Raw genomic sequence first — 17849 nt, 5'->3', positions numbered from 1 at the left:
AATTTATTCAGTTGGTTTTGCTTTTCATTTTTTATTCTTCATTCTTGCTCTCCACTGCCATCTACAACCATCTACCACTAAGAAAATAATTCTGCTTTCCCGTCGAAAACAACTTACAAGTACTAGAAAATCTAGTCTACAGACAGACTGCTAACCAAATGCAAATTCTTCTCAGTATTTTTTTCATATTTTCATCACATATTTTTGAATGAATATGATATATGCATATGTATTTGTCTTTTATGCATTATCTGAATGGCTGATGGCATTCACATTGTGTGAGGTAGTTTCACGATGTCTTATTACTGCCTGCCACATTATTGCATTGGCTTACCTTGCTACAGGATAAATCTTTTGCAAAGCACCATCATGTGTAAACAGTTTTTGGTATGCGCATTCCCGTGGTACAGTATATTCACATTAAGCTACCTGAGATTTTTTTAAACCTTTCAGGAAGCTTTTCATACTGGCAAACTCCATTTTCTGTGTACTTCTTCTAACACAGCCTATTCAGAAGACTTTTAATAGTGAAGTTTTATGTATTTTAATTTTAAATAGAACTTAAGCAGTTGTTTGAAAAGTGACATCATTAATATTCATAAGTACAAAATAATGTTTTATACAAACCTTATACTTTTCACCAAAGAAGTTCAAAGATCTCTACAAACAGTAATAAATTGTACATGGTTAAGAATACTGTGAAGTACACATTATGTTCATGTTATGAAGAAACTATTATACAGGGTAAGTTCATTATTCAGTAGAGGAAATGAGAAAATTTTATGTAATAGATCTCAGTCACCATTCCTCTTTTCTGCTGCAGCAGAAGTACCGTCATGCATATATCTTGAACTCACCAGTCAATCCTTCAACCATTTCAGCCACCTTACACTGTTACCTAGTCAGAATATTATTTTTCCACTATGATAATTTCTCTCATGAAATGGTTAAGCAACAAATGAGTACACAGCAATTCATAGAATGTCAAGTTATATGCCAGACTATGGGTTTCCCCATTCTTTTCTTCATTCTGGCTCCAGTGTGCAGGGAGAAGACAGTGATGGAGTCCTCACCTAGGAATGGTAGATGAGGAAACACATTGTGAATTGTGTCAGTTTTCCCTCTCATAAAGCTTTTCTTAGAAACACCACACCAAATATCTAACTACACACTCTCAAATCATGTGAGTTGTTTGTGGTGTTGGTTAAGCAGTAATTAATAATGTGACCACAGTTTAGCTGCTAATGTACTCTGGTTTGCTTTGGCACGGTTTGATGCATCCGTAAGTACCCCTCCTTTCAAACTACAGGACATACCAGATAGTAATGTATCACTTGTGATTCCTGTTTAGTATGTATAAAATTAGATTTCTGATTACAAATCCTAAAAAAAGTTAAAAAAAACCCCACCCAAAACCCCAAAAACCAAAACCCACAAATAAACCACATCAAAATTTTGTATTTCAGACTGTACATCTGTGCTTTGGGATATAAAGTATTGTAGCATTACTGCAAGCTATTATCCAAAATCAAATAATTACTGTTGCGACGGAGGGAAGACACAGTCACTCAATATGAGTGATCAGCAGACTTCGTTTATTGTCTCTTACAGTCACCTTTTATGCCTTCTTATAATTAGCTCATACATATTACAAAAGTTAAGCTCATTATTGGTTAGTTGCCTAAATACCAAGCCCACCCCTAGTTTCTCTTCTGTAGTTTTCTGTTCCCACCTGCAACATTCTTTTCCCACCAAAATCTTCCTGTTATTGTGTAACAAGGACAGCCAAAGACAGTGTATTTTGCTTTACTTCAGATAAGCTGAGAGCGATGTGCATTTTTGTCCAGCCAGCTGGACTATGTCTATGTGACCCTTTTCAGCTAGCCAGTTATCCACAAATTACAAACCCAAGAAAATCAAAGTAATGATATTTTAAAAAAATTGAACTAGATTAGTACTTGATACTCCCTTCAACAATAGTGACCTCCTTCCACATAAAGAAGTCCTGTTATTTACATGACATAAGGTAGTGCACAGCTGGCTGAGGTGCTGCAAAGCCCCACAGCTGTTAGGCCAAGCTTCTCACTAAGCCACACCGAGAAATCCTCAAGGCTGCTCCTTGCTGCACTTCTGGCTTCTACAACCCATAAAAGTCAAGGTGGTACCTTAGCACAGCACTAATTTAGGCAGTATCGATTTTCAGGTGGGCAGTAGTGAAAAATAACAATAAAAGGATCAGTAATTTGCTCTTATACTACTTATATGGTCACTCAGTCTTACTTCCATCTTAATGTAGTTTAGGAGAGGAAACGTAACTAAATACTTACAAACCTACTGACGTGTAACATTTTTATAAAGCCTATATGCATTTGAGAAAAAAATACAATTTACAAAGCTTTTACCTTTTACAATATTGTTCAATCTTTGCCTTTTTAAGGGTGTGTCATTTCTTTCTCTATTTGTAAGCCAATGGAAATGGATATTTTTCTTGTGTTGCTAGTGGTTTTTAAAAAAATAATAGGTAAATGATTAGTCTTATGTATTTATTACAGTATTTTATATTTTATACTTTTTACTCATTTATATTTTATAAATATAAATATATATATAAATATATATAAATATATATATATAAATATATATAAATATAAACTTTTTACTCATTACTACTACAAGCGTAGTTCTTGCCTAATCTGTTGTGTTTCAGACAGATAAGTATTCTGTTGCAGCATGAGGATATTGGTTACTTCTGACTTTCATCACACTTACAAAATAAGTTGTGAAAACAGTGGCTATGTGTTGACTGCACTTTCCTGTGACCACTCTACAAGTTCTACACTTGCCCTTCTATGCCTTTAGAGGCAATGAAGGAATAGAGGTAGGGTTATTTAATGATCAGCTAAAACTTGAGTGGCTGCAAAGAGATCTGTGTTCTAAATATTTTATGGTAGTTCAGTCTTTTCTAGGTTCATATACCCAATAAGGAATTACTTTATGAGCTATGACAACAATTATAAACTTGCAGTCTTTAAGGAGACAAAGATGTAGACATCAAATATCAGATTGCATAAGTGAAGAAAAACAGAATGCTGTTAGAAAAGCCTAGCAGTGAGCTTCATTAAGTATTATGTGAGACTACATCTACTGGACATCTTTCAGCTAAGCATTCAGTGCTGGCATAATAAATTACCTATAAGTTATCATTTTCTTTTTATAAATAACAGTTAGGGCATTTCAGACAGAATTTGAATAAAGGTTTTTCTTTAACCTAGAAGTTCTATTTCACCATTCCTAAATGTGTAGGATGTGTAGGTGTGGAATGGGCTGAAAAGAGACGTAACACACCAAATGGCTCTAAGATGAAAAAAAATCACAGAACAAGTATTTAAACAGCAGTCAAGATGTCAATACTGGGATCATGTCTATAATGCATAATCAAAGCAAAAATATTAAATATCAGTATTATTTCAAATAGAATGCCAGTCTATTTTTGTCAGCCTAAACTATATTATCTTCAAATGTCTGAAATGTACAAACAATATAAATAGCGTATCCCTTTTTCTGTCTTATGCCATGACAATCTGTGAACTTTTTAACAAGAAAACTACATATGTATTTCATAAGATTATAACTGAAATGCACCAAGTTCTTTTAACCCTATTCCTTAAAAAAACCTACTCAAAAGACAGCTGTGAAGACCCAATATATAAAATCAGTTGTCTGAAGATTACATAGATGGCATTCATATTGATGTGATATGCATTGGTGAAGTATTTCTGTTCTCTACAAAAAACCATCATGTTTCTTTTGGTGTCAGTGCCAGCTGAAGTTGCTCCAGCTCCCTGCTCATGTATTACCCCTCCCCAGCAGAGGTAGCACAGCTGGTAGTACAGCAGACCAGACCTAAGAATTCATCCAGGTTAAAAGAAACTTTCTTTCCTGACACAGTGTTTCTAACTCTTAATTACTTCCCCAGACAGGGCTCGGGGTTGCCCAAGCAGCTATACCAATGTCACCGAGCGGGTGGGAACTGCCAAGGGCAGCTGCAGGGTGCTGAAATTGACAGTGCTTTTTCAGTTACACTTTGAACTTCTCCTTACAGAACTTCCCACTTTGCCCACCAAAGCCAAAAAAACTATTTAAAAAGTAACTGCTACTGAATGGTTGATACTTCCTTGAATCTGTAGGACGCAGTACCAGGTTGGACATTCCTGCTTACAGAGAAAAAATGACCCAGGTAGTCATTCTGATGGCAGCAAGGTGCCTGGATCTCAAATTTATGTTCAGAATCATCTTACATAAATTATGACAATCATATAGAATCCTGACCTGTGCAGTCTTCTTATGTATTGCTTTTGGTCTTAGTATTTGAAATTAAATTGGTTCATATCAGGGATTGATACCAATTTGATTAGAACCATTTTAAAATGACACACTTTTGTAGCAAAGGTCATTTTGTCCTCAGTTAAAAAATATACTACCCCAACCCTGCTAGAGTAGGAATGCCACACTTCCTTTTCATTGCCCTCCTCTTCCAGCCCAACTTCATTAAGCCATATCAAGAGCTGAAGGTGGCTAGACATCTTTATATTGCCAAGGATTAACTCCCTTTGGCAGTTCACTCACTCCTCTGATACACTTTATTAAATTATCAGAGAGAAGAGGTATAAACAGTAATCAATTCTGAGTTAAACATTTCAAAGCTGCTTATGACACATTTGAAAACTAATAGAAAATACCTGCTTTTCCAAATCCATGCTGTAAGAGTTCCATGGAAATTCTCAGCTTGTTTATAACTAACTCATTCCAGTGGTTTCCTTTAACACACTCATTTGAAATTTCCTCCTGTTTGTAATCCAACTTCTACCTTCAATAATATTTTTGAGGCGCTACTAGTATCTCAACAGCTACTTTTGGCTTTTTGAGTATACTAAGCAAAGACGGAATTTCTTCCAAAGGCTTTAGTAGAGTTATTCTCAGTAGTTTTACACTTGTCTGCTTGTTTGGTTATCTTATTATTCTATCAAATATTTTCTAATTGACCAGAGGTTTTCTAGTAAAGCACATCTTCTGATGAATGGGCATAACATTATTGCACCTAATGGGTTAGCTGTCAAACCAGGAGGTTATTAATCATGGGAGGAGAACCTCCTATTGAAAACCCTGAAGACATGTAAAATATATGCAACAAACAAAAGGAGGGAAGCAGAAGTCAAAACAGGAAGGGGGTGTTGTTCAATATTTCAACAAAGAAAATGTAGGATGAAAACTGACAACTTGCATAAGCAATAAGGAAGATAAAAATTTTGCATTCTTTGAGCTAGATTGTGATTTTGATAGCTGTGTTAAATAACTTTGGTGAGACAAATTAACAAACTTAAATAGTTAAAGGCAAAAACCTTTGCAAATAAATATAACCCATCTTTTATGAAGCCAGAGATAAGAGTTATTTGGCTTTTTTTAAACACAGGAAATCAATACCCAGGTTCTCTTCATTCCATGAATAAGACTGAATATTTGACCTGTACGGACATATCACCAATCCTGACACACACATCCTCCAATTCTTCAATCACAATGAGTCACATGAAATTAACCTCAAGTTCTCATTCTTATTTAGCACACTACTGAATAGCTTCTCACAGACAAAAAACACTAACAATGTAAGAATGGGTAAAAACATTACATAAGTTCAGGATGTAAGTGATGTATAGACATGTAATTTAAAATATACTGTACTACTAAAATACTGAACAGCAGTAAGGCGCATGATGTTAAAACACCACTAGTAACAGAGTTTAGGGCCCAAGCATTTATGGCATTTTAATGTTACTAAAACTGAGAATATGTGCCTTATACTTCCTGGAACAAGAAATGGTCACACATACAGGACCAACCAAACGTGACTCATGACATTTGAATGTATTCTTGTGGTGGTGAGCGGGGAAACACGCACCTAGCTCCTGTTCCTTATCTCTGGGCAATTTCTGATTTATTTAGCCGAATACATACGAAATACGATGTCACACTTCAAAGAGGAAGAGACGCCGTATTAGGAATAACTGATACGAGGGATGTGCTTTCAGTAAATACAAGGATTTACACCAGCTGCGGGCAGTAGCTCCGCGGTGGGGCCTTGCTGCTGCTGGCTGTCCCACCGCCTGGCTGCCTGCGAGGCTTCCTGTCCCTCACTGTGCGGCACCGCCACGGGGGCCGCCTGCGGCCTACGCGGCGCCCCCTTCCCCGGGATGGCGCCAGCCCTGCCTCAGCTGGGCCCCGCGGGCAGGCCTCTCCCCCGGCGCCGGCGCGGCCCACCCAGCCACCCTTATCGAGGAGGCCCAGCCGGCACGGCACGGCGCCGCTACCGCGCCCCTGGGGCACCGAAGAGCGGGACCACCCCCCCCAGCCCGGCCGAGGCAGCCCGGCCCCCCCGGCTGCGCGCGGCTCCGTACGACCTCCGCCAGGAGCTACCCGGGCCACCACCGCCCCCCGCCGGCAGCGGTGTGGCCGCCCCTCCCCCACACCAGCCGGCTCGTCCCGCCCCCCGGCCAATGAGAGGTGCCGCCGGTGGCCCCGCGGCGGCGGTTGGCCAACGCGTCAGCCGTTGGGCGCCCCGTAGCCAACCGGCGGCGCCGCCCGAGCCCCGGCTCCTCCCCTTTCCGCGGCCGCTGGGGCTGGGAGTCACCGCAGACGCCATTTCCTCAGCGCCCCCGCGGCGGCGCGGCTGCATCAGCGCTGACGTGAGGCCGACGTGCGGCTCCGCCCGGCCCAATCCCCCCCACCCACTGTGACGGGGGCAGCACGTACAGGGCGGCGGGTGAGTGCGGGAGGGGGCGGGGACACGTGTGCGCGCAGCCCGACCCCCCGCGGGCCGGGAGCGGGGGAGCGCAGAGGGCAGCGGCCGGCCCCGGCAGCGCGGAGGGCAGGGCAGGGTAGGGCAGGGCAGGGTAGGGTAGGGGGGCGCTGTGTCGCTCGGCTCAGCCCCTGCCGCCGGGAGCGCGCAGGAGGGAGTGGAGGCGCGTCCCCGCCGCCGGCCGGGAGCGCGCTGCGCCCAGGGAGGGCGGCGCAGGCCGGCGGCCTGGCACGGCTCTGTCGGGCGGCCCCGGGACGTCTCCGCAGCCTGGGAAGGGGCGTGTGGGGTGCCTCGCTCCGTCATGGGCCGGGAGCCGAGGTGCCCGCCGGGCCCTGGCAGGTGGTGGCTAGGGCCCTGCCTCCAGAGGGAGGCTGGGGAGGGAGAGCGGCTCGACTCGCCTGTCGGCGGCCGGCGAGGGAGGGGACGGGGCTGCGAGCTTCCCGCTGCGGTCTGGGAGCCCCGGCACGGCAGGTCCCGGCGGCCTCCGGGGTGCTGACCCGGCTGCCGGCGGGGAGAGCGCTGGCCGCGGGAGGGGGTCGGCCGTGGTACCCGGTGGCGTTTTCCCCTTAGTCCCGTAGCCCTGATCACATCCTTGCCTGTAGGGTTTTCCGTGCTGGGACAGGAAAACAGGTCGGAGATGACGACAGTGGGCTTCCCGAGCCCCGGGCCTTGCTCTGGGTTAGTCTACATCCACCACTGCCATGTCAGCATCTTACTCGGCGCTGAGTGGAGATGCACGTTACATGATTCCACAGATACTGATGCTTAAATGATCCTCTTACCTATTCAGGAACTGGTCTGAACAGGGACCGTGTGCCCTTTTTATAGCAGACTCAGCATTGTCTTATCTGGGTTATTGAGGTGGCAGATGCAGCGTGATGGGCAGCATGCTTGTGCTTACAGTAATGGCAGGTTGGGTTTTTAGATTTTCGTTGAGGGCTTTGTTAAGAGATTCTAGGAAGAAAAGGATGGGGAAGAAAATGAGGAAACATAGTTTAGGAGACACAAGAAACAGTATTCTGCTGATACTGAAACCAGAAAAATTACACTTTCAGAATCTGGTCTGTTGCGCTGTCACTTGTTTTATGTGGCTGAATGCTGTGACCACCTTGCCGGCTGGTGTGGTTCACAAAGTAGTGTAATAAAACAGATCATAGACTTCAGACTTGAAAACACAATACTCTTCTAAACTAGTGCATTCTGATAATTTCCACACTTACCATAGGTTCATCAGTAAATGCAAAATAGCTGTTTGTAAATTCACATCCCTGCTTTCTAGTAACTTCCCTCTGAATAAAAGCCTTCAAAGAGGTTTGGAGCAAGGGATGAAACATGTTTCTTAGCCCCTTAAAATTTCCTTTGTGTTAAGCCACCTTTGTAAACAGTCTCTGATGTATAAAGTATTGTTGAAATAAAGAAGTTGTCTTTAAAATGTCTCTGGGTATTTAATTAGACAATCACACATTTTGAATTATGTAAAATACTGTACCAATTTGCTTACGCAGTTTAATTTCACCAAAAGACATTAAATATTTATATCGATATTCAGCGATGTAATTATAAAACTAATAGTGGTGAGGGGGGAGTAAAAGAATTTTTTGTGCTCTTTGTTACACAAGAACACATCTTGATGGGGATGCTATCCTTTGCTTTTTATCTATGGACAAAAATAGAAAAGGTTCACAACTTCAGCTGTAAATGACTTCCAGTTATTTAGGTCACCTGGGCAGCGTTTTCCTCAAGCTAATGCTGCCTGTCAGTATTGCCCTGTTGGGGGTGCTGCTGCTATCAGCTGAAGAAGCTTTTGATGTGCACTATATAGTCTTAATCCTGTTTACCTGTTACTGACCTACTGTACATTAGTCTCAGTGACAGTATTAAATGTGTACTAACATATATTGGAATGTTGCTAGCTAGATAACAGTTAAACCTCCTGCCAGATCCTGAAGATGTATTTGCTATTGTGTAGGAATAAGCAGGTATCTCTTATATGTTACGGAAAAACATTTTTTGTCCCCTTTTTACGAGAGGTGTAACTTGTTTATTAATTCAAAAATCCAGATTAATATTTAAAACTACTGTTCAATGATGGTAGGCAACCAAGGTGGAAAATGTAAGAAATGAATGTCTTGATACTGAATATAAGATTAATTATATTCAAGCTTTAATCTAGGTAACATTTTTCTGTATTGTTACCTGATTTTAAACAGGACCTAAGACCATGTACTTTAAACTGCTTGGTTTTCCTTTAAAAAAATAGAAGGAAGGTAATGTAAACTCTGTGTGACATGTAATACTACTGATACACTTTTTAAAAGTATTTTAAGTGCTTGGCAAAAGGTTTTTCTTACTTTGAAAATTAAAGGCAATAAATATGTTAGAATTTGCTTGCAATGTAGGCTGATTGAATGTGATACATGTGGAAACTTTATGTTTGTAGTTCCTGGATTGATTTAATAACCATTTCTTACCATGGTCCATATTACTGATGTTTTAGAAAAAAACATAATCTTGCTCTGTATTTTTCAGTATATTTATTAAAAACAGTTGGATGCTGAAATGATATATGAGATAAGACAGGAAATACACAAACCTGTACATCTTAGGTTATAGGAATCTGAGAGTTTATGAAAGTGCTAAAGACAGTGATAATCTAGACTGGACCATGAAATTCAGGGGTTTTTTATCATGCATGGTCTTCAGCGGTGCACAGGCCCACATGAATTGACATGGCCCTGTACAGCTATGTCACTTCTAAACCTGTGGGCTCAAGTGACTGCAACTGACCTTCACCTGCAAGTTTAGAAACCCCCTATGGTTACATCTATTGATGTTTCATAATTTTGTAACATATCTGAATTATGATACTAGTGTGCTACATTTTGTAGATAACTAGTGTATCTTTTAAAATTACTTATGCCCTTTGTCATTTTTTGTTTCAGTTTTATAGGCTGTAGTTAGGTTTTTACATTTGAACAGCATTTTTAATTAAGTCTCTGTTTACAAACATACTAGGATTATGAGGTTGTCAAAAAGAAGTTGATTCTAGCCTCTCTAGAAAGAGTATTTTGCTCTGTTCTAGGGTAACAGTTGTATTTTATGGCAGCCAAAAAAAACCTAATTAAAAGCAGTATACAAGTTCTCAGATTTTATTCCACTTTGCTGAAGATTTAAAATAAGCAGTCATTTGTGTTAAGTCAGAATATACACAATTATAGATGGAAAATCTTTAAATTGTTGAGTTTTTTCTGTATGTCATAAGTCTTAACATTACTTGTCATTTTGCTGGCATGTATAATACTTGCTGTTGTTTTTCTGATTTAACATAAATAATCTGAAAAATACAGTCCTTTGTACTGTATTTTGTAAAATACTAGAAATAACTTTTGTTCTGCTGCGCTGACGTTCTTTTCAAAGCTATTTGCTAACTCAGTTACTGGGGCACCGCAGATTAAGACTTTGGGAGAAAAATCCTGATAAAGTAGTAAAAATAAATACTTTTTTTATAGTGTTCTGCGATCAGTGAGTAATTATAAACTAAATTTTTTACAACATGAAGAATGGCTTTTGCCGGCTAAAATTTCAATGGAATGCATTCAGTAGGAATAGAAGTACGTGGGTTTTTTTCCAGTGCTAGATTATCTGTGGCAGATGGCTTTGGAGAAGAAAATACTTCAGAGCCTGTATGAAGTCAATTAATTCTGACTATATACCAATCTTTAGGAAGAGATTGCAATTAATGTGTTGCCAGTACCTATGCAATATTTAATTTTCCTTGGGTTTTCATTACTTCAGCAGTTTTGAAGCTTGTGGAGGCATTCTTACATGAACCAGATAGAGCTTTCGTGTTTGAGACTGTGGATGGTCCTAGTTTACTACGAAGGAACTTTTTTTTTCCTTCTACTTTTTAATTATTATTGTTATATTGAATATTGCATATGCAAACCCAGAATGGTTTAATAACATGTCTTGTTATGGAAAATTATGGTGGAAAGCTTAGTGAAAACATTCTCCACAGAGTGGCTCAGCATTAGTTAATTTCACTAGATCTTTAATTAGATTGTATCTAGAGAAGAAGGTAATTAGTGGTAACTAACAAGACAGAAATGTAGAAGGACTTTAGGTTTAAAATGTCGCCTTATGAATCTAATCCAAATTGATATTGGTATAGAGTATGTAACTTCTATTGGCAGAAATACTAATGTTAACCCATAAAATCTTGAACTGTATACAGCTTGGCAACCAGTAGCTGTAGTACTGTTATGTGTGGTCAGTAGAATACCGTTGGAGGAATATAAGCTAGAAATACACTCCCCTGCATCATTTGACTAGATTCCTTCTCGTATTTTCATGCCTTTATTCTAGGCAAAAAGGGTGATTTTTAGAAAAAATAATTATTTAATCTCCTCAAAGATTGTGGAATGTTCTGTATAATAATGCTGCAAAAGGAGCTGGGTTTACATTTAATTTGATTTAGTATAGGTAACTTAACACGTGGGACTAAATTCAGGAGTCTGAGTCAGGTGCAGAGCAGACTTCCTTCCCTGTCTTTTCCATCTCCGTGTAAGACCTGAGAACTATCAGCCAGCTGAAATAATTGAAGTTTGAGTTCAGACGGGCTTGCCATCCCCTAGTTACAGTAGCTGAACCTGAGGAAGCAAGATCTGTTGCTTCTTAAATTCCACAAGTATATCGCACCTTCCTTTTGCAGCCGCGTTTACTTGTGTGGGTGGGAGCATGCCCACAGGGCATTCTGCCTGCCTCTGCCTGACCCTATCCTGTCTGTTCTGTTTGTAAACTGACCTGTTGCCATGGCAATGTTTGTGACATCACCTGTTCAATGTTGCACCTTCAGTGCAGGGTTTGGTAGGAGAGAAAGGGAGCCAAAGAGAGCCAAACTTCTGTTTTAAAACACACCTTCCATTATGACTAAGTGTGCCAAGAAATACGGAAAAGCAACCATCAGGTAATTGCATTTTTATGTAGCAGATATATTTGGAAGCTTTCTTGGTGGAGTTTAAACTCATAAATTGAGGCTCAGGGAGTTGCTTATTCTTCTATGAAACTTACCCTACTTTTAAATCTGCAAAACAAGAATTGTTGTGGGTCTTGAGCCCAGAGTAGTTCACAGACAATTGAAGTGTAGATCCCAGCCAGGGGTTGGTATCTCAGGAGTTTTGAGAGGGCTGTAGCGGCACATGGCTGCTGGTCAGCTTGAGCCTTGTGCTGTGGGAGATGTGAAGCACAAGGGACCTGCTGTGGGCAGTGCTGGTGGTCCACTCTGGAGTGCTGCACCCCCAGTCCTGCTGTCAACACTGCACGGGACCCAGGGATTCTGTGCTTATCCCTCCCCTGAGAACCATTTCCAGAACTGCCTCTCCTTGCAGCTTTCCAAAGTACTTGTTTTAGAGCTCGTGGCTATATTAAGGAGTATTTTAATATGGGGGAACGGGAAGAAAGGACATCAGTTAATCTGATAGTTTTGAGAAAAAAATTGTATATTTTCTGCTCCAAATATAAAATGGTCTGGAATTGCTCTTTTCTCCATCAGTGCCTGCTGATATACCTCCTTGTACTGCATTATTTAGATGTGTATGTGCTTACTTTTAGGCAGATGACCATGGAAATGGTTGAATCACAACCGGATGACAATGCAGTTGATTCTATGCCAGAGAGAGATGCTGGTCACCTTCAGAATCAGCCAGGCCGAAGTCAGATTTCCCGAGGATCGGAGGTAAGTCAAAATGTGGAAATATAAGAATCAATAAAGTAGTATTCAGAACTGCTATGATTTTTAAATTATCAGTTTGGAGTTCCCATGTTCTGTAAGTCTTGTTATTAAATAGGAAAAACATAGCAAAGCTATACTGAAAACTATGCCTGTAGTATTTAAGGAAGGGCTGATATAACATGAGGTCTGTTAAAGGGTAACACCTGTAGGAGACCAGGCTTTTCAGAGTGATCAGTAGGCACATTTTTGGTTTGTTGTTGTTTTTAGTGGGGTTTTCCCCCTACTTTTCCAAGATGGTCGTGTTTATTATGGAGATGGGAATAGTGTCATGGAGAGCTGGGGTGGCTGAAAGATCAAACATACCTAAAATGTGTGTTCCCTGAAGAGGTATTGTATAAGAAAAATGAAAAATGCATAAAAGTAAGCATGGTTCTTTACTAGTTCCAGTTTTTGTACCAAACATGTTTCATCTTCTTGCAAGTACATTTTTAATGTATGCTTGTTTTGTTTCATCCCTGTGCATCCAATGACAGTGTCTAGAGGTCTGAAAATATACTCTGTATGTTCTGTATGGTAGTTGTACCTGGATTCTTCTTTGGTTAATGGATAAAAAATGACATAGTGCTAATTCTCAGACATTAAAAATACGCACTGAAACGTTCAGCACTTGAGAGAAATAGTGTTCTTGCCAGTATGAAGATTTATGGCTTCAGAAAGCTGTATAGACTCTCTAGAAGGATCGTCAAAACCCCTTTATGAAATAAGGGAACTGATTTTAAAAAACATCTTACAGCATTTTTTCATCATCGGAAGTTAGAAATTAGTAAGTGTTGATGCCATATATTTGGTATGTTAGAAACTTGATTTACATTATAGGTATATTTTCAAGACTGAATACAGCTTTTTGCTGTGTCTTCAGACACAAAATAAACTGCAAAATATTTATAAACACTTGTTATTTTTGTTAGCTATGGTATTTGTTGTGGTTTTGATACCTACAGCATTGGGAATATTGTTTGAGGGTTTTTTTCTTTGAGAATGGAGCATGAAACCAAGAATTTTATTTGGTTTGCTCAGTTGATGTCATCCTCTTACTTGTTCTTTCTTTGATAGCTCTGTTCAAATTCTGCATTTAAACTTTACAAGGATGATTTACATGTAAACTCAGTTGGCTTGTGTAGTAGTCTCTGCAAAGTACCTGTGAATTTTGTCCCTTAGGATGCGTAATGTTGATTTAGAGACAAAGCTTTCACTAATGCTGTAGGATGGCTTCTGCCGGGTCCCCAGGGAAAAGTTTCTATGTTTATTGGCATTTAGTGCTTGAGCAGAGTGTGTGAAGGTTCAGCTGTACTGGCTGTGGGTCTCAGGACTTTCAGTTAAAATTAATAACTGAAGTAATGGTGGGTCTTGGTCAGTTAGCACTGAAATGAAACACACACGCTTCAGTTTGAAGGCTCAGGATAACAGGCTGGAGTGTACGTCTGGGGGTCCCTCTTTTTGGTCCGGCGGCCCAGAGAGCTGCCCTGGACCCGTCAGAGCTGCTGGGCGCCCATAGCTGGAGTCTGTGTCCATCTCCTCGGCTGTCCAGAAAAGTGGGGTTGATGGAGTTGTGGCACTGAAACAGTGCAGCAGCCAGGCCCCCAGCAGACAGGCCTGCCGCAGGCTGCCCCCCTGCCTGGGGCGGCTGCCAGCCCCTGCCCACCCCCTTGCCACCCTGAGGCTCAACTGTCGCACCATTTCTTTTGGTGAAACGGGCCCTGAAGGGAAAGTTTATTGCTGAAAGGCCTTGTCCTGACATTTCTTTGGCTTAAGATGAGGAGGACTTTCCTAGTTTTCATTCCTGCCTGGCAGGCTTAGAAGGTGAGAAGCTGTGCCACGGTGGGGGCTAGAGGCGGGCGCTGGGAGGTTAACCCCTGCGGGGTCCCGGACCTCGCCTGGAACATCTGTCTGATGTTGCTGGTACGGGACAGGCAACCCGGGGTGCCTCTGAGGAACTTGTGCCTGTGGTGCTGGTCAGTGCCTGTGGATTTTGACTGTGTCAGAGGGCACGGATAGCTCCTCCCTTTTTGGCCTCCGGAGCAGTGCAGTTAAGAGAAGACAGCCACTTAAAGGATGCCTGGTCACTGAAAATGAGGGCTCCTTTTCAAACATCTCAGGCTGTTTTTGTTGGTTTGTTGCTTGGTTGTTTTGGTTTTTTTTTTTCCAGACAAATATTTGTTCAACCTTGGTTTTGTTCAGTCATAATAAAGCATTTTAATACGCTCTCTTTCAATACTCAATATGTAGTTTTCTGTCTATTATCAAAGAATTGCAGAATGGTTGAGGTTGGTAGGGACATCTTGAGATCATCTAGTCCAAACCCCCTGTGCCAGCAGGGACGGCCAGAGCAGGTTGTCCAGGGCCTTGTCCAGTTGGGTTGTGAATATCTTCAAGGACGGAGTCTATACAACCTTTCTGGGCATCTGTGCCAGTGGTTAACTGCCCTCACAGTAAAAAAGGTGGAGATTTTTTATGTTGAGGCGGCATTTCACAGTTTTTTATTTGCTCAGGGTTTTTTGTTTAATTATGACTGGCCAGGGACTGACTAGCAAAATGCTGAGGGATGCAACTCCATATGAGGTGGGTGTTTTGTGGGTTTTTTTGTGGTTTTGTTTTTCCCTTTTCTGGAATTCAGGATTTTTAAAGAAATACTTGCCATTTAGTTTTGAAAAGGTGGAAAAGGTGTTCAATAAGGTGGTAATTTTTAGACGGCAGACATTGTTTTGCATTGTTTTGTGCTGAAGCATTCTTAATGTAGTCTCTTCTGTTGGAAGGGAGGGGAGACAGTAAGAATGTCTGGGCTGGAGCACTGTGGTGTGATGCACTAACCTGCAATGCTAAGGAGTACTTATTATACAGTATTAGTAGAGCGAATATAATTTTGTTTTTGTTTTTTTCCCCTGGCTTGTGTAATAGATACTGCTATATACTCATGCAGTTTTTTGGTGCTGAAAATAAAATTACTTTTTCTGCAAAAGCAAAAATTAGTAAATTAGGCATTAGCAAAAATGAGATGCCTATTTCATCCATTGAGGCAAAATCGACACTTGCGGTCTTTAAAGGGTTATTTTAAAAATAAAATAAATTAATGCAGAATAAGATGGCATTTATAGTTTGATTTCTTGCATCCCTTACTTTCAGCCAGTTAAGGGAATTGACACGGTATTAATTTGGTGATCCATCCACCAAAAGAATTGGGTAAGAAAATACAAATTTGTAAAAAATTTGGTCATTGTCTTTAGAAGCTGTTGGAAGTGTACAGAACACCTGTACACAAGTTTGATGCCTTCTCTTCAAGGAAGAACAAAAGTGCAAAGTGGAAGATTTCTCAGCCAGTTTTGAGATGGGGCTCCATGGGTTCTGTCTCACATGCACAGAACTTAGATTAATAAATATAGGGCTGTTTTTAAAAGGAAGTTAATTTGCATTGGAATATTCTGATAATGTTGATGACAGTCAAACTTGTGTCTTGGAACAGTTACATCTGCATTGATATTCAAAGAGAAATTAGACATACCTTTTGCAGGATTTCTAGAGTCCATATTGCATTGTGTTGCCCTGTGCTCAGCTGCACAAAATACAACTATCAACGTAAGAGCAATGTACTTAAGACCTTTTTCAGATTTGACAAAAATACTTTCAGTTATGGGTTTGTTTTTGTTTGGTTGGTTTTTTAATCTTACATCCTTAATGGGTTCTTCTTTGAATCACTTTTTTATGAACTTTGTCATGTTGTATCAGTAGAGCTGTCCGCTGTCTTGGCCTGAGATAGCATTGGTTGACACCTTGGTGCTGGCCATGAACTGAACATGGGTCAGGAGTTACAGTGTGAGAGGTGCTGTCAGAGAGCAGAGGGAGTTTTCCAGAGCCTGGAGTGCACAGCCATTGCAAGCTGGGACTGCTGAGGTTTAGCACTTAAAAGGTATTCTCCTTGTGGGCTCTCAGCTTAAAACTTTGTGTTAAAGCTTGCTCCCAACAGATTGAGTGCTGTAGAAGTTTGCGAGGCCATTGCAGCTCTAAAACCAGCCTGCCAAATGCGAGTCCAGGATATTTAGCAAAGCTGGTGTTTGAGGATTATAAGCTTGCAGCCTTGTTACCATTTTGTGCTTCCTCAAGGGTATGCTGTCACCAAATCGCTGCAGTCAGTCTGACCTTGTCTTCCTTAAAACTGTGTGCAGCTTTTTTGGCATTAGCTTTGGAGTTGACCAAAACTTCCTTGCCTTCAGCTTTTCCTCATAGAGGCTACTTGGTGCCTGAGTGTGGTGAGTCCTTTGCTCTTTTATTAGATGAATCCAGGATGGGTTTGCCTTTGCCTTTTTCAAAAGTACTTTTACTTTACTTCTGGAGACCTTGTATTGTTTAGATTCTACAGCAGGGACAGAAATTAGGTGGAGCTGTGTACTGCATATTTCGTATCTGTAGTACTTTGATAGGGAGAAGTTATCTGACATTGGGTGACAGGAGTGCGTACATCCACAGAGTAATTGTTCAGATGGACAAGGCATCTTGAAGTCAGATAACTGATGAATAACCTCTTTCTCTGAAAGAATGTGCCTCAGTATGAAGATAGTTCATGGTCTTTTTTTTTTGCTGGCTACTTTTCTCTCCCCTCTTGGAAGAGGGAGCACTTATATTTCCAACCGTATGAAGTATGGGACCGTACTGCTGTGGCAGAACGCATGGTTGTTATTTGTTGAAGCTATTAGACTTGGCTGTTGCTTACCTAAAAGGATAGAACCCAGAAGGACATTTCAGCATCTTAAGTCTCTTTGCCATTGCCAGGGACATAGCACTTGGTTAAACAGCGTAAGGGTTTAATGTGTTAAGCCTCCCCTCACCCGCTATGTTCCTGAGTCGCTTCTGTGGATTGTTTCCAGCCATTGTGCCAGACAGCCGTTGAAGTAATGATGTTAAAGGTAGCATTGCTCATCGCTGATGTCAGAAAGTAGGGTTTTTGCCAAGTTCGTTTCAGTCAGCATTTATGCATGGTAGCGTCAAAAGGTTCTAGTGTTTTGCTTAACACGGGAATATGCAATTTTAAAACAAAGCAAAGGGAAATGTGAATAAAAAAAATACTAATACTTTCTCATTATTAATAAATAAATAATTAATAATTTATAAAAGGAGACGCCAAATATGAAATTGGAAAGATCTTTTTCAGTCTTGGTTATAGAAAACAAACCTAATAAAAAGGAATCCTAACATCCAGTCTAAACCTCCTCTGGT

The 17849-nt window shown here is 40.9% G+C and overlaps 1 protein-coding gene and 1 long non-coding RNA gene across 9 annotated transcripts in view; one reads left to right on the top strand and one right to left on the bottom strand.

Moving 5' to 3' along the window:
• Positions 1–528: 528 nt before the first annotated feature.
• LOC119147667 lies at positions 529–6491 on the bottom strand. Of its 2 annotated transcripts, XR_005104107.1 has the most exons (4): positions 6456–6491; positions 5889–6028; positions 2403–2496; positions 529–1073 (listed from the first exon to the last, which is right to left on the bottom strand). It is a non-coding gene; the product is annotated as an uncharacterized LOC119147667 (long non-coding RNA). The 2 variants fall into 2 exon arrangements; XR_005104106.1 differs by lacking the exon at positions 6456–6491 and having other exon boundaries at positions 5889–6433.
• A 141-nt stretch (positions 6492–6632) lies between these two features.
• The window catches only part of CREM (cAMP responsive element modulator), a 39451-nt gene continuing 28234 nt past the window's right edge, over positions 6633–17849 (top strand). For 3 of the 7 annotated variants that reach the window (XR_005103590.1, XR_005103591.1, XM_037382850.1), the window contains exons 1-3: positions 6667–6817; positions 11709–11819; positions 12464–12587. Coding sequence is in view for 4 of the 7 variants with exons in the window: in XM_037382850.1 (XP_037238747.1) it covers positions 11779–11819; positions 12464–12587 (165 nt within the window). In the remaining 3 variants the exon portion in view is untranslated. Of the gene's footprint in view, positions 6818–11708; positions 11820–12463; positions 12588–17849 lie in introns of those variants that run through there. The other 4 variants (XM_037382853.1, XM_037382851.1, XM_037382852.1 and 1 more) reach the window with 4 other exon arrangements.

Source organism: Falco rusticolus, chromosome 4, assembly GCF_015220075.1.
Source record: "Falco rusticolus isolate bFalRus1 chromosome 4, bFalRus1.pri, whole genome shotgun sequence".
NCBI lineage: Eukaryota > Metazoa > Chordata > Aves > Falconiformes > Falconidae > Falco > Falco rusticolus.
This window is presented reverse-complemented; position numbering and strand designations above follow the sequence as displayed.